The following is a 24,212-nucleotide window of genomic DNA, read 5'->3' as shown; positions in this document are numbered from 1 at the left end:
CACATGGTGACAGACTGATCTCAGCAAGGAAGTGGGGAGGGAGGAGAATCAGAGCCAGAAATGGAGCTCAGTGAATGGGTGGAGGGCAGACGAGAGGAAGAACTGAGAATGAAAAAAGGAAGTGATAGGTTTGAATAAAATCAGCACAGAGAGAGATCGAATAGGATGACCAAATAACCTAGACTTCAAGCCAGAAATCAAATAAAATAATAAGCTGTACAAATACTATATTAAAAATAGAAAACCTACTTAATGTAAAAGCATTTAATGAAAAAAAAATATATATTTTTTTACATATATAACATTCATGCTACTTGGTAAAAAAATAATTGCATCTCTTTTTTTCCTTCTTTTTTTCTGTAATGGGGCCTGTGAGAATGTTCAGAATAAAGACTTGTGATACAACAGTGGAAGATATGAAAAGTGTGTGTTACCTGACATGGTAAGGTCGAGTCGGTGTAAGAGCGAGCGTTTGGCAGACTCCATATCAGGACTGGGGTTATCCAGAGCCTGTCTGCACCACACAACTGGACTCAAGGCTTTCTGCAGAGGGCTATTCAATTTTGCTTCGTACAACCTGCAGAAATACAACCAGAGGTCAGTCACAAGAAATAAACATGCTCTCATCACAGCGTTTAAACAAGAAACATGCTGAGTGGTGAAGTTTTGAAATGCCGTTATTAACAGAGGCTTATTCAGCATAAGCATGCTTTGCCTTTATTAAAACTGGCCTACAGGCAAATGACCCATTAAAAGTTTCTATAATCCTTCAGGTAAGATGTACTGTACTCTGTAATACTGTGCATCCAGCTTTGCTTACTCACTAAGACCTGTATTAATAGGGCTAAATGAAAGTCTGGTGCAGAACTGTTCAGGTCATCTGATCAGAAGCTTGTTTACTACAAGCTAAATACATGCCATATGAGAAGATCATCTCATAATAAGACAGCTGTAGTGGAGAACATTTATTAATAGAGGGTGATACTGTCATTTAGCTTAAGTAGATGAAATGGGGATCTCCTGACAGTTACATGTGGGACAAAAAAAAATTTAACAGACAGAATGAACAGGAATGTTTTATAATGTCCTTTAAGTTTTAAGCCCATTCATTATTTAAAAATGTAATTTAGTAGATCTTTGCAATAAGTTAACCTTAATGCATTAATACGAACAATGAGCAATATCTACATTTGCTACAGACTTTGTGAATCTTTGTAAAAAAAAAAAAAAAACTCTTAGTTTATGTTAGCTCATTAAATAACATATTAGCAACTTTTGATTTTAACAATGTGTTATTTAATATTGGAATTGCCAAAGATCAATGAATGTTTAGAAGAATTTTTCATTGGCAGTTCGGTAACTAATGAATTAACTAATGCCAACTAATGAAGCCCTAATATTAAGTGTGACTAAACAATAAAGAATCAAAACATTTTCAAACAATACCTACTGTAGGCATGCTGTAGCCCAGATTAAAATGTAAAAATGTATTTGGCGCCGTGATGAAAACCATAGTGAATACAAAAATCTGAATGGCTAATTAAATCATGGGGCTATAACCCCATCAGAAACTTGCTTAGCCCTGGCACAACCCCCACAAGTATTTCCTAATTATGTTCCTGTTTTTCTGTGACACTTTCAAATTATAAAATAAAAATTAAAAACCTAAAATAAGTGCCTAATATTGAAAAAGAAAAAAAAATAACTGAGACCTGAATTAACAGGGCCACATGAAAGGCTGGTTCTACATAGTTGGGACAAACTTTAAGTCAAACTTTGGCACTATGCACCCTGGACCACATTTCTCACGTCAAAGACTGATTTAATGCGGACACAAACCATTTTGATCAGTCAGACTGGAGTTTGTAGGTATGGCACAGAACCAGACAGATCTATTTATCAGAACTGATGGCAATGCAGGACTGCTGTATTGGTGGCAGAATCTTGCACTTCTAATAATACCTCACATAGAGACAGAGAGCATTTCTTCTAGTAAGCCTTTCTCCTGAGATATGACAGAAACTGAAATGATCTCCTGGTATAAACGCATTATTCACCTCACAAAAGCACAGATCTGACTTTGAGAGCTGTGCCTTGACTGCTGCTTCATTGATTCAACATAGTTATAAACTCATTATCTTCTTATCTTGGCAACAGACTTGCTAACAGCATGGCTTGAACTAGGGTTGGGAATTGAAAATCGATTCCAATTCCAGAATTTTGTATACTTAAGGTCAGGAATCGGAAACTTGTTGTCAAATTAAAATTTTGATTTCGCCTATCGATTCCTATGTGCTTTTTTTCTTCATCTAAGAGGACCTAACCTAGCAATCTGCCAGGACCTTGCTCGCTAATCTCAGTGCTCCAAAGTTTGGCTACATTTGGAATCAGATGCCAAAAAAAGCTAAGTATAATATCGGTGCTAGCTAAACATGTTGCAAGAAAGGTGTCCCCAACAACATGACAAAGCACTTTACTTTAAAAGATTGTTAAAGATCACAGAAACAATTCAAACACCAATGTGATTCCATTCCTAAATTACAAGGATAGGTCTGTTTCATTCCTCAACATCTGACGTGTGCGATTAATGATCACTTGTGTGATTTGAACATTTAAATTAACGTTCGCAACGCTGTTGACTTAAAGAGAGCAGCTGTCGTCTGTCATGAATGAAACCTCTTCACAGTCTTTTCAACCACATAGTATCATTACTTCTGTGTAACAAACATTCAGATAACAGAAGTACTTGGATAAAATGTTATAGTTCAGATATAAACTCTGATGTGTAACGGTAGAGATTAAAAGAGTAAATCACCTTTTGATAGTACACTGAAGAAAATTTTTTACGCAACACTTCTGTTTTTGCCCCCATTTTTATGAGCTGAACTCAAAAGTCTTTTTCTATGTACCCATAAGGCCTATTCCTTCACAAATCTGTCTAAATCTGTGTTAGTGAGCAGTCTTTTGCCGAAATGCTGGCCATGCAAGAACTGGGATGTTTTCAACTTCAAGGAATTGTGTAGAGATCCTTGCAACATGAGGTGATAGTTGTGGATGAATGGCACAACAATGGGCCTCAGGATCTCGTCACACTATCTCTCTGCATTCAAAATGTCATCAAATAAAATGCACCTGTGATCATGGTCCGTAACATAAGCCTGCCCAAACAATAATCCCAATGCCACAATGGCCACTCAATCCACAACGTTGACATCAGCAAACCACTCACCCACACGACGCCATACACGCTATACACGCTGTCTGTCATCTGCCCTGTACAGTGAAAACTGGGATTCATCCGTGAAGAGAACACCTCTCCAAAGTGCCAGACGCCACCGAATGTGAGTATTTCCACACTCAAGTAGGTTACAACAACGAATTGCAGTCAGGTCGAGACCCCAATAAGGACGACGAGCATGCAGATGACCTTCCCTGAGATGGTTTCTGACAGTTTGTGCAGAAATTCTTTGGTTATGCAAACTGATTGCTGTAGCAGCTGTCTGGGTGGCTGGTCTCGGATGATCTTGGTCCTGGGCTGGTGTGGTTACACGTGTTCTGCGGTTATGAGGATGGTTGGATGTACTGCCATAATTCTGCCTTTGGAGACGGCTTATGGTAGAGAAATTAACATTAAATTTACAGGCAACAGATCTGGTGGACATTCCTGCAATCAGCATGCAAATTGCACGCACCCTCAAAACTTGTGCTGTTTGATAAAGCCTTTTATTGTGTCCAGCCTAAGGCACACCTGTGCTATATTCATGCTGTCTAATCAACATCTTGATATGCCACACCTGTGAGGTGGATGGATTATTTTGGCGAAGGAGAAGTGCTCACTAAATCTGATTTAGACAGATTTGTGTACAATATTTGAGAGAAATAGGCCTTTTGTGTACACAGAAACAGACTTGGATCTTTGAGTTCAGCTCATGAAAAATGGGGGCAAAAACAGAAGTGTTGCATTTATAATTTTGTTCAGTGTAATTTAACACTTCAAATGAAGATTTGTTGATTACATTGTTACACCAATTGGTAGCAAAAAGGGGTTGTTAAAATGTATTTGTCTTTGAATCATACAAGTGATTTATTCAAGAACACTGATTTATCCAGTAATGAAACAAGTACATCTCGAGTGAGTCATTGAATCATTTATTCATAAATTACATGTGATTTTGTTAAGTTGTTTGTTTTTTCTTCAGAATCATGAAAGAACCACACTGGGGGGAAAGGGGGAGCGGGGGGCTCAATTTATCCAGAATCGTGCAGGTCTATTTCGCACACAAACAGCTCTTAAAGAGTCCAGTCTTTATGTAGCCTGTTGATTTTTGTTCATGGTATTTAGCTCCAACAAATGGTTTGCAAAAAAGAGACACAGGATAAATGTTTGATATCATTATTTAATCATATTGGAATCTAAAAGAATCAGAATCGGTGAGCAGAATCAGAATCTGATATTGATAAAATTCAAAAGATACCCAACCTTAGCTTGAAATCATTTCTGACCTTAAACACCATTAAATCTATAATAAAATAAACAAACAAAAAACTAATCTTATCTTTAAATCGTCATGACTAAGAAGATTAAATAATTTGCGCATCTTTGCTGTAATCACTTCTGACATGTTTGGTTTGACAAGAACAGTTTCTGTCATACCAACTACTTGTAGTGATAAACAGGTGCTAAGGTCACTGATCTGCTGGACTCCAGCTGTTGCAGGGATTTCCTAGCATTTTGCTGCCACTGCAAGATATCCAGCCAAACAGGATCGAGTGTCTGGATTACAGGATTCTGAGTCTGAGTAAAGTGACCTAGACCACAGAATCTCTCAGACACTGATTAAAGCAAACACAAACAATGGATTACACACTGACATCAATCCACACAAGATCCAAAACTGATAGGATTGAAGCTGTCTGGGACCAGAAGGCAACAAGATAATGTTCATCTTCACAAGCACTTTTTTGATCAAAATTGATCAAACGTGACAGTAAAGCCTCAACTTAACTTCCTTTCTATTCATAAAAATATTAGTATACAAAATAATGTTTAATACAGTATTTTTGATTAAATGCACCAATGGAGGCATACATTTTTTAAGGGCAGTTTTTATTTTAAAAACATTTTAAAAATCTTACCGACCTCACACTTTTAGAAGATAATGTAAGTGACTACTCACTCACTCTCTTTGGACCAGCAGATCACACACATGCTGATGCCCTCCGTCAGTCTGGACTGCTGTTTTCATATTGTTCAGCAAAGTCTACAATATTTTCTGCACATTTCTATTTTCATTATTAGAAGCACAAACTATCAGCACCATGACATGCATAGTTTACATCTTATTTTTCAGCTCATATGACTGCACATCTTTGGAATGATATTTGTCAGCATTCTGTTCATTTCTTGTTTATTTCCTAAAAACATGAATGCACCATTAGAGTTCATTTTATGTGAAATAAAAGCCATACACAATGCAAATCATGCAGAAAATTACGTACATCTGTTGTAACTACCGTAATATGCTCAATCATACCTGAGCTAGGCCTGATCAAAAGGATATACATATGCAAATACATGTTTTGCGTGTGATTGAATCATGACACCATGGCTGTCATTCTTAAGATTTATAGAGGTACTGAAATAAACCGAAGGGCAGATATGAAGGACCCACACATCAGAAGCAATTACAAGGCCGTGGTGCTGAACACATGAAGTCAGCAAACTGTTGCTCTTAAATACTCAGACGTTAGGTGCTAATAATCTTAAACCGAAGTCAGTCGTATTGCAGTGAATCCACTGAATAAACTAACCCCAGTCCTTGGCCAAAGAGACATGGGAGCAACAATGCATCAGGCGCATTCCTCCAAATATGCGTCATTCTGTGGCGTCTGCGCGCACCTGTCAAACACATCAAGGGTGTGTGTGTGTGTGTGTGTGTGTGTCATAGAGAGGTTATTCCTCTGATCGGGGTTAACACCTTCACCTCCTGGCAGGTTACTTACCAGCTGTCTTCCTCTTCGTTCAGGCAATCCATGTCCTCCAAATCGAGAATCTCCACCTCGTCCAGCACTGAAGTTTCTCCGTCTTCAATAAAATCCAGCGAATCGTAACAAGACGTTAGACTAGTGTTCGAGGCGGCACAAAAAGCGCTATCACTGTCATAGCCCCCTCCGTAACTGCTGCCGTGATATGACAGTCTAGGACTCCGCCGGGAATTCTCCAAAACCGCACCGTAACCCCTCGATCCGCCGAACCCCACCCCAGTAAACCCGGCGAGCCCCGCCGCCACTCCCGGACACTCATAGCCGGCGCTCACGGGTCTGGTGTTCCCTGACAGTCCACCGGAAGAAGACGAGGAGAACATACTGGATCGGCTCCGGAGCTGCTCGTTCTGCTGCTCGAGTTTCTTCACTAAATCTTGAAGCTTCCGCACCTCCAAGTCCGCGTTTATGTTTGAGTTGATATCCTCCATGGCAAAAGCAACGATATGTCCGCGCGCCGGTGTCGTGTCCGTTAGATTTTTTTTAACTACCGCCAAAGTCAGCAAGTTCGCAAGGTTCCGTCGCAAGGCCTTTAAAGGGAGCACTGTCAACGCCGTGGCTCGAAAGTTACAACTGTTCTCGTCGTCATCTTGTCCGGGAACTCGAACACACTGTAAGCTCCGTCGCCATCTTTACTGTCGCCAATCGCGCTCACTGGGAAATCTTTGAGAAGCTCGAAGTGGGACGTCATCACGTGACTCACGGGGACGAGCACGTTTTGGGAGCGACCCTTCCCTGGAACAGGAACGCGCACTTTAACTCTGATAATAACAGTCTCGATTAATACACGGTCAAGTACTTGTACTTTGCTCCTGTTCTTACGTGTTTTTGTGGGGATTTTGTACTTTACCTGGATTCTTTCATAACCAACTAGTCGTGCTCTGACTAGATTACATTTCTTAGGCAGTATAATGCTTTTACTCTTTACGATTTAATTTAGACATTGTTCAGAGTATTTTTGCAGGCTATACATACATATATAAAACATTTTTTTTTTACATCTTGCGGATGAAAACCAACAAACCAGTCCTCAACTATATTTCAGGCAAAATTTTAATAGCACTCAAATATTCATTTTACTCTGTGAAGAGATGCCATCATAATATTTGATCCAAAGCAATATTATGTCTATGTAACTATATTTAAATGCCAAACTATTGTAGTTAGCTGCTAGTAAATTTAAATACAAATGTAAATATGTTGTTGTCAATTTGCTTGTCATGATTCCCTGATTTGTGGAGAGTATCATGGGTAATGTAGTTCTTCACCAGGAATTTCACTACTGAATACTATTATTTGAGAATAAGTTTAAAAATGCAGGCTGTTGTCTTCATCAGAAGCATATAGAATCAATTAATCACCCTTTGGTGAAAATAAATGGGATTTTTGCAGTTAGAATCTGACTTGCACTCTGTAAAAGTGGTTGTTATTTTACATGGAAGCAGCCATGTTGAGGTCACATGACTAGCTGAACAAAACTCACTCAGCTGTTATTGGAAACTTTCAGTAATGGGAAAAACGAATCATTGCTGACTGTGAACAGCACATTGATTGATACAACCCAAGATTACTACACAGTAAATCCATTTATTTATAAATCAGACTGTGAAATGTTCATCAGATCATCTTTATCACAAAATATTTGAAAACAAAACGAACAAGACAAGGAATAACAGAGGAGTCCATAGTTCAGTTGTGGACAACATGTTGGAACTCAGGTCAGAGTTCAAAGTGTGTCTGATCCTGCAGTCTCATTCAAAATGTCTCCTGACCCTTGACCTGCTACCTGAGCCACCTCAGCAACTCCTATTCCGTCTCTACCTTCACCAGCATCACTCTGATTAGTCATTGGGTGAACTATAAGTTTAATAATTTATTTATAATTTTATTATTATTACTATGAAAATATGAAATTATTTCTTTAATGAAATGATACTCTAAATAATAAACTAAAAATGCCAGTAGGTGGTGGTAAATGTCTAAATAAATAAGTAATAGAGGCCTTAATTCATTCGATTTGTTCAAATGGCTGATTCATTCAGAGTGAAAGGCTTGAAGTTAAATAGGGCTCATCACCATCAGACTGATCGGTGTGTGACATCAAAGAACCGCAAGAGTTCAGAGAGCAGTCGACTCTTTGTGCTTTTGAATCCTTCTCGCGGTACTTTGATATCATAAATCGATTGGTCTGTGCAGCACCACTTCAAATGCAGAACAGTTCTGCTTTGTCTTTATCTTCTGGTGGTAATTGAGCAAAACAGACAACATTGTGTCTAAAATAACACAATATTAACTTCTTAATGAACTGTTGTATAAGATGAGTATCACATTTGCACTTGTGTGATAATGCACTTAGCCTATAGCTCGTGTGATATTTCTTAACTATGTGATGTAAATATGAGACACAATTTAAAACTGGCATTTTGCCCCATATCTTGGAATTTTAGGGATTTTTCTAGGATCAGTGAGTTGTTGCCTTGCCTCATAATAGTCATCATCAATTGACTATATGAAATGACAGATGATGCACATAGATCTGGGGCGGGGCTAGTGCATTAAATGCGTTAAAAATTTATTAATCGAATTAACGTGTTAAATTACCAACCCTAGATTTTTTTTTATGTATTCATACATCAATCAATATATTCAATATAAACTATTGTCCAAAATGGCTACAATTTTCCTCAAGTTGCAGAGTCTTATCGCGGAGACCACTTTGCAGATCCCATTAACAGCCACAAACTGAGCCTTACCACAACAAAGACACATCAAAAGAGTGCTAATTCAGGACATTCAATAGAACGAGCCACAATGTCAAAGCTAAGCTTAACTGTATTAGAATCTATTATACTGCTGGAACCGATACAGCAATATAATGTAGGCTATAATGCTACTTACAGTGCAATTCTTTAAAGAACAATTTTATAAAAAAATTCAAGGTTTCTGGTATGAATCAACAAGTGTGCCATACCTGAGCGTAAAGTCCCAGGTGAACTCTTCATCCTAAGCTCGAGAGTTTAGATGAAGCTGAGTGAGGACACACATCTTATTCTCATCATCCTTCAGACTTTGCAATGCCAGAGTTTCTATAGTTTTCCTATTTAAAACTTGACCCTTCTGTAGTTACATCATGTACTGAGACCGACGGAAAATGAAAAGTTGTGATTTTATAGGCCGATATGGTAAGGAACTATACTCTCATTTCGGCGTAATAATCAAGGAACTTTGCTGTCATACCATGGGTGTAGAAGGTGCAGTGATATTACGCAATGCCTGAAAATATGCTTATTGGAAGCAACTTTTCATTTTCCGTCGACCCAGAGATCGGCTGAATGAATTCAAAAACAGTTAAACTCAACTGTTTAATTCTAGGAAAGAGTGTTCATTTAAAATTATAAAAGAATAAAGAAGTATGAGACCTGTTGGGGTCTGTTGCTCTCCTCAGAATATAGATTTTAGAAGGTGAGATCTCTGGCATGCAGAAGAAAACATAATGCATACCGTCCTTCTTATCATTCCACCTGCATTAAAACACACTCTTAATCATCAACATTACTGTTATGAATGTCAATGATGAGCACTATAACCTCAGAATTCAGCATTACAAAACAGCATTCTTTCCCTTATTATAGGTATACAACTGGTCCACTTACAGTGAAGGCAGCTTAAACAATCTTGGTGTATTTTCAGAGCTATCAAAAAACAAAACATAGAAATCATCATACTATCAAAATTACAAACCCTGCTTCTGTACCTCAGACCCATCACTTATTTCCTGACCACAAAATCCAAAAGCAGGTTTGCTATTAAATGTTTAGATTCTGTTTGGTAAATCACAGAAAGAATCAAGAATAAGGAATACCTCTCAGGAACAGTGTACAATCACAAACATGCAGCTTGTTTTATTGAATGCCCAATCACCTGAAAAACACAAAGACTTATGATTAGAAGTCACTAGATGCATTAGTGCTCAGGGAAAGAATAGTCAGCAGGAAGGATGAAAAAATCCAGATAATGTATATGTCCAAGAGACCAATAATGTGAGAAGGGAAGTTAGCATCTTCTGAAATAGAGAACAGGTTGGACGTCAAAAGAATATGCTCAATATTGTGAAAGAGAAAACATTGTAAAATAAAACAGGACTTCATATTGTTCTTGACTGTTGACAAAAATGACGAAGGTCAATTGATATGAAGTTAACCCATAATAAAGTAAATTAAAAGTAGTTAGCCCTAAATTATACGTTTTCAAAGCAGAACATGTAAGACCGTAGAGTAAAGTTGTGTCCAACCCTTCCTTGTCAATGTTCTATTCCATCTACAGAGAGCACTGAAGTTTGTGGGTGTGTGCTTGTGTTTGTGTGTGTGTGTTTTAGAGACTCACGGCCCGTTTCTGTAAGCACAGATCAATCGACCCCTCAATCATTCTCTTTACAAAGTGCAGAGACTTCTGTAGGTAAGTGGGGAAAAGCAATGGACTTTTCATTTCTCATATTAAATTTGATCTTTTTTGCAAAAAAAGTTAACCTTAACAGTCTTCTGGTTTAATAATGGAAGAAATTGTATTTTTTTTACCTGTCAGGTAAACTGCCAACTGCCACTGGTTTTCCTCCATGTTGGGTGGAGATGAAGTCTTCATCTTCCTCCTTCAAGCACTGCAAAAAGCAACAACAAACCAAGTATGTTATGAAATAAGAAAAATAACTCCCATCTGTACTGCGCTCTACATTGAAATACTTCCCTTTCCGATCAAACAGCTCCTCATTCTGAAATAGAGGAAAGAAAAAATGCTCCACACAAAACATTTGTTAGAAAGACTGCATTTCTTTTTCACTCACAGCACTGAAATGCTCGGACAGGAAGTCAGCCACAAAAGCCAGATCATCTAAAACACAAATTCATACTTACTGTGTATTATATTTTATAGCATATATATTTGACTTACAATATTATAAATAATATTACATATAACTCATATAATATATAATTACTTTTTAATACACAGACATATAGACTTGATTTAATTACCCATCCACTGCGAGATTTATACCCACACACCTTTACTCTCTTTATGGCGATTTCAGATTCTGATAACTCATCTTGTTCAGCTCAGGAGGAAAATGATCTTTTGACATTCGATGCATTGCTGTAAAATACAAAAACTGTTACAACACGAAAAGACTATTAGTCTGTTCCAGAAGCTAATGAGGCAGCACTTTAAGGCATTATGACAGACTCCTGATACGCAAGCTGATACAAGCTGATAACAGCCACCACATTCCTTAAACTGCAGCAAGCTCAGCGGGGGAAGAATCCATTATGGCTAAAACAAGAATGTTGATTAAAAATAAACTTCATTAAATACCAACAAGTACAAATAAAAAACTCTTTAGTATAATAGAACATTAGTTGTGGCAAGACAGCACCCTAGGCTTTTGAAATCGTTTTTAACTAAATGTATCTTAAAGATACAGCTCACACACAAAAAAAAAAAAAACATTTCGTTTCATTCTACTTGCTATAACACTTGTTTTATAGCTGCAGGAAAGACTTGCACTTATAATTAAATTATAACTACATAATTATAATTATACCTGTAATTATATATTATTATATTAAAAAGTCATTATTTTAACTATCAACTGGATAACTGAAAAATAAATCAAAGCTATATAGAAATATATAAAGAACAAAAAATGAATACAAAAGACAAACACACATCAAAGGTTGCTCAAATTTAAACTAAACGAAATAAAAACTGAAAATATAAAAATAAAAGCCGATCCAGGCCGAGAGGTTGAATCTTCTGTTTCCAGATCTCGTTCAGATGATACAGCAGCGCTTCAGGCTCAGAGCCACTGTGTGCACAACATACTCTATCTAGTGCTGGTTAAAGGGCTAGTGAATGATACACACCTCTGCAAGTCACTGATAACAAGTTTCTGGATGTTGGAATAAGATAAATCAATGGACTGACCCAACATCTTGAAACTCTGTACAAATAAACATCTAAATAATGAATGAAGTTGGTAATATGACTAGTGACAGTGGCTAACTTATGCTGTCAACCTTATAGATTTACCTTGACTGCGAGTTGATTCATAAGAAGAGCCTGGAGTTCTGCACTGAAAAAAATAGTTTTATAAATCTATAAATATGTATATATATAATTCTACAAACACATTGTTAGGTAAGCAGTTTTCTTATTCTGACTGAAGCTATAAATTTAAGAACGTATGGTGCCCCCTGCTGGCCATTTACTTTAAACACAAGCATATTACATTGAATCCAAATCATTTTATATTAAACACTAGTTTAAAATATAAGTAAAAAATTTATATTAAATATAAATTATTTTCATATTATTTTATATATCTGACATAAAATATTAATAGTGTGATACATGGGAACATTACTAAATTTGCCACAAACACCACTCTTCAACAGTTCACTGCCACAATTACCTCTGTGATAGGACAATATGATCTCTCCAAAAACCTAGTGTGACTATCATTTATGAATTATGTACCTGGTATGGCCCTATAACAATAGCTCCAGAAACTCACCTTTAACCTGAGTGCTTGTGTTCTTTTCCTGTAAATCAACAATGCAGTTCAACCATCAATGTCTCTTAGAACTCTAATAAACAACAACAGAGCCATTACCATGGCTTAAGTGGATCACATCACAGTCCACTCCTGCACTTATATGTACTTTCAGGGTGAGGTGTGTCAGTGCTCTAATGAATGCCATCCTGTCTGATGTCTTTTATAGGCTTGTTTGTGATTGCCTTGCTTGTGACGAACTCTAACCTGAACAAACTTAGTGAGGCGGAGGTCCATCTGCATAAGAATGTCTTCCCAAGCTTCAAACATACAGGTGAGAGAGAGAGACGCAGATACTAAACAACAGAGAAAGAGAATGAAAGATGTGTGAATAAAGTTAAAGGTATACAGCTTCTATTGGTAAGACACCCAAGACTTGCATGTCCTCTTGATCAACTCAGGCAAACATGAAGACAGCAGTCAAGTGTCCAGCTGCAACACAGTCACCGTACAACTAATGATATCAACCTCAGACACTCTATTCAGTGCAGGGATGCCACACCTGGTAGTATAAGGTTATGTGTGAATCAACCTGTTTGCACTTTGTTTACTATGACATCAACCTTCAATAAATAACAGCTACATAAAATTATATTACTGATATAATTAGCTGGAGTTCATTTGGTGTTGTTTCAGCACTTGTGGACTGAAATGTTACATTTGTCAGATTAACAAAAGATAAAGTAAATGATGTTTTTTGAGGGCATGATGTTTAAAATGTGACCTGACATTATAATGAAAAAAGAAAACTCTCCAAAAACACAACTATATTTATTAATTCATGAAATCTATGAATGCAGTCACATGTAATGAAGGTATAAGGAAAATGACTTCATAGTTACATCTTATTAAATGATGGTAATTTTTCAGGATTTTTTACCCAAGCAAAGTCTCTGAGAACCTGACACACTGCTCTTCTGGAGACTCAAAGCAAGCTGCAGTTCTGGAAAATGGTGGCGCTGGAGACTAAAATGTTTCCTGATGGTTTTACACCTAATTCTACAGATTAATTCTTAATTCTTTTGCTATCCAGTGGTCATGTTTTTACTTTGCAATTTCTGTACTGAATTGGATTTAAATATTTCTCATAGGGATTTACTCATTTTTGACATCTCAGTCTGAGTTAAATCTCTTTTTTGTCTTATTTTATCTGTAAAAGATAACCTGCCTAATAATTCTGCACACCTGAATAAAAGGGGTTATTCTGTTCCCGCCTTCATGGACAATTATGTATCACTTACAAATGATTAAATGTAAAATTAATACTTCCGCACTTATAAACCAGATATATAGATATGTACAGAATATATCTATGCTTATAAATGACGACTAATGATAAACTCTATTATCAAGCTTGTCTTCTAAACTATATACGTACAGAGAAAATTATTTAAAACATTAATAAACTCTTGTTTGTACTGTAAACACATTCATGTTCATAAAGATTGTGACCAATGAAACGTGATTCTGGACATCAATGAAATGATGACCACGGAAAAACAAATGGGTTAAAATAGATTTAAAAAACGCGAAACGAAAAAGAGTGAACATCATGACACCTGTCAACTACGAGTTCAGTTCGGTTTAACACGCCATATAAATAATGCATAAAGAAAAAGATCATTACTTTCTGTATCGTGTAATATGCAATTGTGTGTGTTAATAGCTTTTTTTATTATTCACTTTCTAGCTACTTTATTTAGCTGATTTATCTACTGATGCCTAACACTGGATATAAATGCAACACAGAACAATTCAGTATTTTGTTCTGTCATCAACATTTCCACTAGTTTCATTTCTAGTGAATCAAATTATGAATTGGAAATAATTTACTATACAAATAATATGTGCAATGGAGAGGATAGTGGTGTGAAAGAAACCCCCCCCCCCCCCAAAAAAAAAGACAAGTGAATGGTATAAAACAGTAAAGTCCTTTGTGTTGGTAAGGATCATTTAAGAGCATACCCTAAATAGCACAGCATTTTCACTCTTTTTGTAAAATTTGACAAAATGACAGACTGGGTATGACTATGATAATTTTACACAAGTAATATTTTTTATTTTCTACTCATAACAATAATAGATGTATCAGGCAAAATGATTAGTGAAAAACTCTATAGAAGTTCACTTTAATTAATTTGTATTGGCATAGTTTGCATAGCATTGCTGAAATTGGGCAGGAGTTCTCCAGGTCCCAGCATGTTTTACATGCTACTGACTGGGAGTAGCTAAATGTTGAAAAGGTTTTTGCACAGGGTAAAAAAAAAAAAAAATGGAGGGAACATAATATTTTGTTGCGTTGGCATTCTGAAGAGTTCTTGTTGGTTGAATTATATTATATATTATGCATATGGCTTAATCACAGATTTTCATATTAATTTCATAAGGTTTATGAGTTGATTGCAAAGAAACCAGTGACCACTTTTCCTAGTTTATAGATTTTCCAAGAACAACAATACATGGTTGATTTAAAAAAACAATTGATCTTAGTAGAAATTGAGATTTTTTTTGCCTAAATACGATACAGTATGGAGCAGACCTTTGATTGTCCTGTCTAAGGTCTGGATAGACAAGGTTTACTCAGAACACAGTTATAGATTGCAAATGGGACAATATTTGCAAGCTTTTTAATATATCCTTTATTTGACATTGTTTTTATTAAAAAGTTCAGAATATTTTCTTAATTGTACATTTGTGAGATTAGTAGCTAAGATTTTTTTATTTATTCTAAATGAGTTTAAATGAGATGTTCAGTAACACATTTTAAAATTAACTGACCGTTAAACAAATGCATGGGGTATTCTGCCAATCTGAGACTAGAGGATCTTTCTAGTATCATCTTTCACTGAATCAGTCAGTGTTGTAACAGCACTTTGAGTTATAGATCTTCTTGTTCTTGTCATTGAGGCTCAACTGTAATCAGTGCATTGATTGTTGAGAAACGGGAATAGCTCTGTGCTGTCAGTGTTTATGAAGTGAATGTGATAAGTGTCCTGAAATAGACTCCTGCTGCACCACTCATGACCACATCTGCCGTCTGTCTCAAACACTTCTCCTAAACCAGTGAAGTGCCTCTCGTTTTTTCATGATAATGAAACGATCCACCCATAATTTAAATTCTGTTATTATTTACTATCTATCAGGATAATGCATTTTGTTTAGAACTCAGTGACTCAATATAACAGTTAACAACTAAAATTATTTACCGGGGAATAACAACTTAAATTCAACAACAACATAAAACAACAGCTTAGTCATCCAGACGGTGTCACAAATCCAAAGAATATGATCTTGCTATATCATTAATATAGACAGTAAGCAGTGTTAATAGTCTATCAATGTACTGTAGCTTTTAGCTTGTAAACTTTGTGGCAGCAGTTTGTTGTGTCCTCATTCCTATATAAAGTACTCTGTTAATAGCAGGGTGTCTTTATGGGATAACAGTGTATTTGGGGAGTGAGCTACTGATATGAGGTTAATTTAAGAGTCTTGGTGACTGACACGCATTGGTTTTGAAAGTGTCATGTCTACGTCCGTAAATGGATTTGTAACAGTGAATATTACTTCAAATGTAACAGTGCTTTAGACCAAATTTGTGCACTATGAAAGAATTTTCTAAGCAATCTGAATCTACTTTTGGGTTTTAACATAAAGTCAAAACTGTGACTGAATTGAGAGTCATTCGTTGAGAATATTACATTTCTTTGAACAAATTTTACTATGTAGGCTATATTGTGCTTAAATAAACGGACACAAATAAAGACACTAAATAAATTTTGAAGCAAATAAATAAAAAGTCAGTTGTTTATTTGCTTACTTACACTGTAAGTGCTTATTGGGTACCCTGTAGATTTGTATTAAATTGTCAGACAGGGCTTTGCTGGCTTGTTTTGAAGCTAACATTCAAGTGTGTATCTGTAAAATGCATTAACATGCCTTTGTGGATATGAAAATGATGTATGCGTGTCTTTGATGTGGTGTGGGCACATGGATGCTACACACCCCAGAGCTCTCTCTCTCTCTCTCTCTCTCTCTCACTCACCTTGTCTCTCTCTCTTGCTGTGTAACCTGAGCTAGGGTCCAAATTTAGCGGTGCTCAGTAAGCGTCAGGGCCTGAGACAGATGGGACAGCAGGCCACTCTGCAGCCACTCTAACCGGCTCACCTCAGAGCACTCGGCAAAATAAGACAAAAGAAACATAGACCAGAGAAAAGACCCACAACTCCATGAAGAAAGAAGTACATCTTTTCTAATTTTCTTGGATAGAGAACTTCAGAAACACTGGAACCTTCTGACAGGGACGGATATTTGCCAAAATTGACTTAAGGTAAATGGCTTTTCTTTTTTAAATAGGCCTATATATACATAATGCCATTGACTTTTTGCTTTTGGCTGTAAGTAGAAGATTACAAGTGAGAGGTTTCATTCTGCATATTCAAGACTTTAAGTGAATTATATAATTAGATTCAGGAACTGCTTTCAATGAATGATCATCTGAGATATTTGGTTTCAGCTTTACATCCACTTCACTATTTCATTCAATTTCATCCAGCAGCAGATGAATGCTTCTACACGTTTACAATTAATTCTGATAAAGATCATTCTACTGTTTGCATCAGAGATGGAAAAAACAAGCATGTCAGTCTGTCAGTCTTGGCTTTCACAATTGTTTGGCATGTCACATTCATATTCCGCCATCTATAATTCATCAATACAGAATAAAGGGGCCATAATTTCCACATGAATAATGTAGAAGCAGTGTGTGTGTGTGCTTATGTGTAAAAAAAGGACTCTTGGTGGGGAGGTGGTTGCTGCTGTGAAATGCAGCCCTTGAGGATTAAAAATAACAACAGCTGGCCTTCAGGACGCCATGACAGGAGAAAGTCACACTGTCACGTACCTTTACATACAACACCTGGTCACTTTACACAAACATTGCATAAACAATGTCGGCTATAACAAAACATGGAGACATGGTTATTATACAGTACTATATGACATCAATTAATAGGCCATAAATAATAAATATACATGTGTAAACAGTTACAGTCATAAAGTTAGCAGGAATACATTAATGTGTCTCCGACATGTGCATGGAGCGTTCACACACACCAGCCAGTTCCCAGTTCTGCACGTATTCAGAGCTGAGGTGTGTTTTCTCAGAGACCTGATCTGTTGGTTGAAGGGTTGGCTATGCTGCAGACACTGTCTCATATTAATGTTTCACCGATGTGTGGTATGTCAGACCAAACACCTTCCCTGAATTATGGTGAAGGATCTTCTCCACAGGTTGTGGAGGATACCATCATTCACTGTCAGATTTAAATTTGTTTTTCACTTAAGTCAAATCCACATAGGGTCTTAAAGCCATTTGTAAATGAAAACAACATTTTTCTATAAGTTCTAAAACATTCATTTACATTTATTCATCTACTGTAACATCTGTACTTGTGGGGTCATATTATGTTGCTATAGAACATTATTTGGTGTAATGAAATGCATTTATGCGGTTTAAGGTTAAAAAAAAACATTATTTTCCACATACTGTACATTATTGTATCTCCTCTATGATTTTTACAAAGCTCATCGTTCTAAAAAGCAAGGTTTGCTCTGATTGGCCAGCTATCCAGTGTGTTGTGATTGGCCAAATACCTCAAGCGTTTGACAGAAAGGTTACATCCATTTCCATACTGGCATGACAAGACAAAAACAATAAAACCCACTACAAACGAGGCATCTCTTGCATCCAGTGGGGACATAATTACACATAATGACTTATACTGTCTTTAACGCCTTGCATTGCAAATCGCGCCGCATAAACATAAAACCATGTCTGCATTTGTGATCGGAGGAATTACAAACAACAAGCACTACTCTACACTGCTCAAAACTTGTGTTTTAATCATCAGTGGCAAATTATTTAAATATGTAAACGTATTGACAGTCTGTGAGACAGCTGTTAGAATGAGCCGTTTTAGGGGTGTGTGGTTGACTCTTAACTTTTATAAAGAATATATCTTTGGATTTGAGACTTTAGTCTTTCCATCTTTACAGATCTTCTTTTTCCACCAAAAACTTGTAACACTCCAAATAGAAAAGAAAATTTGGAATAACATCATATGACCCCTTTAATGTATTTAATAAGTTTAACCTGTTGTGCAATATCCTACCAATTAAGGTCCCTTCATCAGATGGATGCATCCTTCCATTTGATATCCAACAATACTGTTTGTGTACTTGGGAGGTTGGATTAAATATTTTATTTATTTATTTAAATTTAGACTCAACCAAAGACCAAGCATTGTATTCTGTAAATATTTGCTGAATCTGTTTTTATTCATAAAGCATGCCATTATGGAACATTAAAACCCTTCCTGAAGCCTACCATCAAAATACTGTTATATGTTTTATTTATATGTTTACATAAAAAATTCTACACATAAATTTGTCAAACGTCATTTTTATTCATATACAATTTCAGAATTTGTAATGTTTTTGAAAGAAGTCTCTCACTGAGTTGTTTACCAAGACTGCATTTATTTGATCAAATGTACGGCAAAGATTTTAATACTGTGAAATATTATTACAATTTAAAAAACTTGTTCTATTTTAAAAAAACAGTTTTCTATTTTAATATATTTTGAAGTGTAATTTATTCCTATGGTGGCAAAACCGCAACCATTACTCCAGTGCAGGGTGAAGTGACGTCTCTGGAAAAATAGATATAGATTGATGTAGGGACAGTGAAGAGTAAATGATAGACAAGGGAATAAAAGAGATAAAGTCAGCATGAGTGTTAGATGGCACTCATGCCTTGTTGGGCCTCATGACAAGCCTTTGTTAATGCCAGACAGCTGTGCCCAAAATATGCCAGCCTGAGTCATCATACGACAACTGCTCATAATCAGTCTCCGGTGTGAGTGTGTTAATTTAAGTGCATGAATGTGGTATATATTGCAGAAATTGCTTGTCTTTGATTCTGATATTCCCGATCTTTATGAAAACATTTAAAATAGGGTCCGCAATCTTTTCTCACGTTTCTCTTTGGTGATTTGTGTTTTGCAGGATGCAGGACGGGAGCTGGAATGACACACTCCCCCCCTCTCTGCTGATGAAAGAGGCGTGTCCTACAGGGGGCGTGTCCTTGGAGGGGGATGGGAGCATGCTTTTGTTGCCACCTCTTGATGGTGAGGTTTACTTGGACTCAGTGGCTGAGCTAGAGAGTGGGGACGGGGACTTTCCAGAACTTTCTGCTTTCCTGAGCCAGGATGAGATCAGCCTCAGTCTGGACCTGGCTCGAGAAGCAATGAGTGACGCAGGTGACCCAAATGACCAAGATGAACCCCCCGTTCCCACAGAGCACCTGCCCCTTTACTCAGAAACCAAAGACCCCATTCTTCCAGATTCAGCATCTCAGTCTACTGACACCAAATCAGGTAAAGTCACATCCAATCAGAGCATGCCGCTCAGCAGGCCTAACCAGCTCTGTAATGCTCCTGAATCACCCGAAAAGTTTGTCTGCCAAAAATCCATCACACCAGTATATAAGCAGGACCGTCCCCGGCTGGTCCACGGAGGCCTGGAGCTCAATGAACGAGCTGCTTCAACTTCTGAGTTCTGCAGCCGAGCTGCTACCTTCATTGAAGAGCTCTCTTCCATCTTCAAAGGCTCCACTCGTGTGGACCAGCAAGGTGATGAAGACTCCTCTTCACCTGACAGTGGCTACTTGTCTCCAAGGAGCCAGCGGCTGGCCATGCAGCAGGCTCAGCCACCTCTATCCTCTTCATCTTCCTCTGAGCCCCAGCAGGAAAGTATGCAGCAGGTTCGGGCTGATGTTGGCTCAGATGAGCATCAGGGTCGAGGGGTTAGTCTAGATGGACCCAAGAGCCCTCCACGTTTCACCCAGAAACTGAAGAGCCAGGAAGTAGCAGAAGGAAGCCCTATCCGCCTTGAATGCAGAGTGTCTGGAAACCCCCTTCCACTAGTCAGGTAGGATAACCTGGTTCATGGTACTCAGGTATCACCAGTACCCCTTAACTTTGGGTTGTGTTGTCTAAAATGATTTTGTTTTTTAGCAACTTGTTCGGGACTTTTTAAAGCACAAGGTGGTTTCTTGTTTTTGTGGTAATATGAAATAACATGAAATAAAACATAAAAAAGAAAATGAAAATTCTCAAGGGAATGCTTGATTCTCTGCTTGTTCTCAGCTGAAACATACTGGGTATAAAATAGAACTATGATGAAACTTTAGGAATTTTTAGTGAACTTGTTCTTTTGTTTATTCGTCAAAAGCCCGTGCAAGGAAGAAACTAGCTGTTCCCGTCCTAGATTGCTCTGTTTACTGGGCGAGCATGATTTCACCAAGTACAACATGTTCCTGGATCAACACCCTTGTCTTATTTGGCAAATGTGTGAATGAGATCTTACAGTAAGCAAGACATTTATGAGTGCCCTTTTTACTTGGTGATTCAGGAATTTGATATTTGTTCCCTGCCAGCACTGGAAAGTTAACAAACACACAGATGCTATTTTTAGTGATGCCACTGCAGTCTTGCTGGTGCGGCGCCAAACTCAGTCCCCCCTGCGAGTGACTCCTCAGCGCTGTGTAAACTCAGAATGATTTCTGCAAATGTTCCAGAGGAACACAAACACAAAGGGAGTGTGTGAATTACTGAATGCCTTTCAGGAGAGTTGACTTTTAAATATAATTTTTGTCAGTAATTTTTGAGGTTCTTGTGAGATGCAAATCTTGATATGTTTTGTGCTATATACAACTAAAGTGACTTATATTTTGTAGATTTACTGTCCAATACATATAATAAATAAACATATAATAGAAGTCTTAATTAGTGGAATCAAAGCCCTTCCAAACCCCCCATAATTCAGGCACTGAACATAAACATATCAATGGCTCTGCTTTCTATAAATGTAAGCTGTTGTTGATGATCTAAATAACTCAGATGTCATACTAGATCTACCATATTTTCTCCATTTGGACATTGCATTATTGAAATTCAGCATTGTTGACCTATATGCTTCCAGCTCACATTATTGAGATGGCAGCACTAAGCAGAGATCAGCAGAGATCATCTGAGAGAGCATGTTATGTGTGTGCAGATGTTTCAGAGATATTGTTGATGGTGAACTGCTACTCGAGTGGGATATTCCACATTGTGTGTGGGCATAGTGTCCAATGTGGAAATTAGTGGTGAAAGACGGATCACAGAATGCCTGTGTGGTCCCATTCCCCACCTTAAGAATCATGTTGGTGCAGCTGCTGTTTGAGTGGGGATGTTTACTTGCATTCAGTAGACGTTTTCATTCCAGTAACTGCTGGTGTCTTCGAGCTCAGTGTGTCTTGTAAGAAGCGATAAGGTCTGTGAACTCTCCAGCTCTTTTGTTAATCTGCTAGCCCTGTTCTTCTCATTAAAATTAAAAGTGCAACTCAACACCTTGACTTAGTGGTTTAAAAGGTCATTTTTATTACAGATGATCCCTCCACTCCATTGATAACACTGAGTTATAATAAAATATTATTAGAACAAGTAGTCGCTATCAGTCAAATGTAATTCCTATTGGCATGTTTGTACTTGCATGTAAGTCTGTTGTTGTTGTTGTTGTTTCCACTGTTCAAAATCCCCATGGATATTCAAAAGTTGAATAAACAGATACTGACAACAAACTTGTAAAGTGAGCAGTGGATAAAAAGCTTTTAACCCTTTAGCTGTCGCCCCGTCCTGTAAACAGGACACCTACATTTACTTCACTATATTACAATTAAATCATATCTAATTTTGACAAACTATATATCATTAGAAAGGTTTAAGACTCCCAAATATATATTTTACCAATGTTTTTTTTTGTTAAAAATTATGTAGGAAAAGTAAGAGATTCATTTATGACAAGTGTGCACCCTCAAAAATCTACATTATGGTTATAGATAAACATAAAAAGACACTCTGCAAGTTCCTTACATTCTGTGCAAGAAAATGTATTCTCTTGAACTGGTTAGTTGATAAAGCCCCTTCTTGGTCACTATGGCACAGGGTTATATTGGAATACGTTTCATTAGATTATCTAACCTGTGCATCTTATAATAAAGATGTCCTATTTTATAGAAGGTGGGACCCATTTCTGACATATATGGGCTTAGATATATCCTCAATTCTTATTAGAGGGTTTGTTTGATGAGGTTTAAATGTGTGGCACATTGGTGCAAAAAAAAAAAAAAAGATATATTGTTTGTATGATTATACCATTCTCTATTTCATTTATTTCTTAAACTGATTTATTGTGGTAAGCCATATTATTATTATTTTATTTTATTTTATTTTTATTTTATTATCATTTTGTTCGATTGATGTATTCATTTATTTTTTCTCTCTCTTTTTTTTTGGTTGATTCAAATCTCATTTTGTAATGTTTAAAAATTAATAAATATATTTCACAAAAAAAAAAAAAAAACTACATTATAACAGGAGTTTTGAACTTTGTTTAAAAAAAAAAAGACTTCTTCATTGCCTTTTTCTCTATCACATTTTAGAAATCATCAGAAATTATATATCAACTGAAAACTTTAAATCTCAAAATTCATCCTTTAAACCCATTTTAAAATCAGACATTGCATTACCATGTAAATGGTACATCAATATCATGTTACAAAATGTTTTCAGTCATGAATTATAAAAATGTAAGTTTGGAGCATGTACTATAAAGTCTATGTTCAAAAATGTGAATGACAGTTATTAAAATACTGTAAAAAAATAGAATGAGCTATCTACTTAAAAAAAAGGATGGTAAAAATATTACACATAATATTTTTGAGTAGTTTTTAAGGCTTGATTTATTTTTAAATGGAATCTACCTGCATAAATAATGTAAAATGACAAAATCTAAATTAATTAATCTATGACACAAAGTATTTATTAAAATGAGTGAAATGTGCTCATTTATTTTGTTCATAACAGAAACTCTTTCAAATGCCAAACATAACTGAATATTAAACATTAATAGACCTTTCCCTTCACTTAAAAACACATAAAATATAATTTAATAAAAAAATTGACTCTCTGTATCCAGCCATATGCAAGCATGTTGGGAAATAACAATTACCTCTAAAATACAACTACAAAATTGAGCTAATTCTCTTAAAATAAATAGGTAGCCTTCTTTCATAATCTTTTTTTGTTTAATCAGTTCCTAAATTTAATCCTCAAAACTGATTTAATTCCCTTTAAAAAAAGGAAAAGGAAAAACATCTCTTGGTTTTATTAGTAAAAAGTCATCAATATTTTCTATACAATCCTAAATCACAATTTCTTTAATGAAATATAAGCACAATTTTTTATATGCCTTATTTTAATTTAATATATTATACATTGAAATGTATTATATTTAATATACCTTATTTTGTTAATGAAAATTAAAAGACCCATGATATATATATATTTTTTTACAGTGTATAGAATCTTCACATAAAAAAAACTCTACAATTTGAGACATGAAATTAACATCTTCTTAATCTTATTTTTTTTTGTCTTTAATGCAAGTGTAAATTAATTTGATT

The 24,212-nt window shown here is 36.3% G+C and overlaps 2 protein-coding genes and 1 pseudogene across 3 annotated transcripts; 1 reads left to right on the top strand and 2 right to left on the bottom strand.

The window, feature by feature from the left end:
- Positions 1–363: 363 nt before the first annotated feature.
- On the bottom strand, positions 364–7,591 carry LOC113094351 (SLAIN motif-containing protein 2-like). Its single transcript, XM_026260058.1, has 2 exons — positions 6,004–7,591; positions 364–577 (listed from the first exon to the last, which is right to left on the bottom strand). The coding sequence occupies exons 1-2, from the start codon at positions 6,471–6,473 to the stop codon at positions 382–384; spliced, it is 666 nt and encodes a 221-aa protein (XP_026115843.1). The 5' UTR covers positions 6,474–7,591; the 3' UTR covers positions 364–381.
- A 1,421-nt stretch (positions 7,592–9,012) lies between these two features.
- On the bottom strand, positions 9,013–10,535 carry LOC113094352 (anaphase-promoting complex subunit 4-like; annotated as a pseudogene).
- Positions 9,557–22,889, top strand: LOC113094350 (palladin-like). 2 transcript variants are annotated; one of them, XM_026260057.1, is made up of 5 exons: positions 9,557–10,497; positions 10,624–10,720; positions 12,816–12,920; positions 16,724–16,973; positions 19,712–22,889. In XM_026260057.1, exon 5 carries the CDS (start codon positions 19,713–19,715, stop codon positions 20,637–20,639), a length of 927 nt encoding a protein of 308 aa, XP_026115842.1. In that variant the 5' UTR covers positions 9,557–10,497; positions 10,624–10,720; positions 12,816–12,920; positions 16,724–16,973; position 19,712; the 3' UTR covers positions 20,640–22,889. The 2 variants fall into 2 exon arrangements, with proteins under 2 accessions (XP_026115842.1, XP_026115840.1); XM_026260055.1 differs by lacking the exon at positions 9,557–10,497 and having other exon boundaries at positions 10,617–10,720.
- Positions 22,890–24,212: the final 1,323 nt, after the last annotated feature.

The sequence above is a fragment of the Carassius auratus genome, unplaced genomic scaffold (assembly GCF_003368295.1).
Source record: "Carassius auratus strain Wakin unplaced genomic scaffold, ASM336829v1 scaf_tig00215353, whole genome shotgun sequence".
Lineage (NCBI taxonomy): Eukaryota > Metazoa > Chordata > Actinopteri > Cypriniformes > Cyprinidae > Carassius > Carassius auratus.
This window is presented reverse-complemented; position numbering and strand designations above follow the sequence as displayed.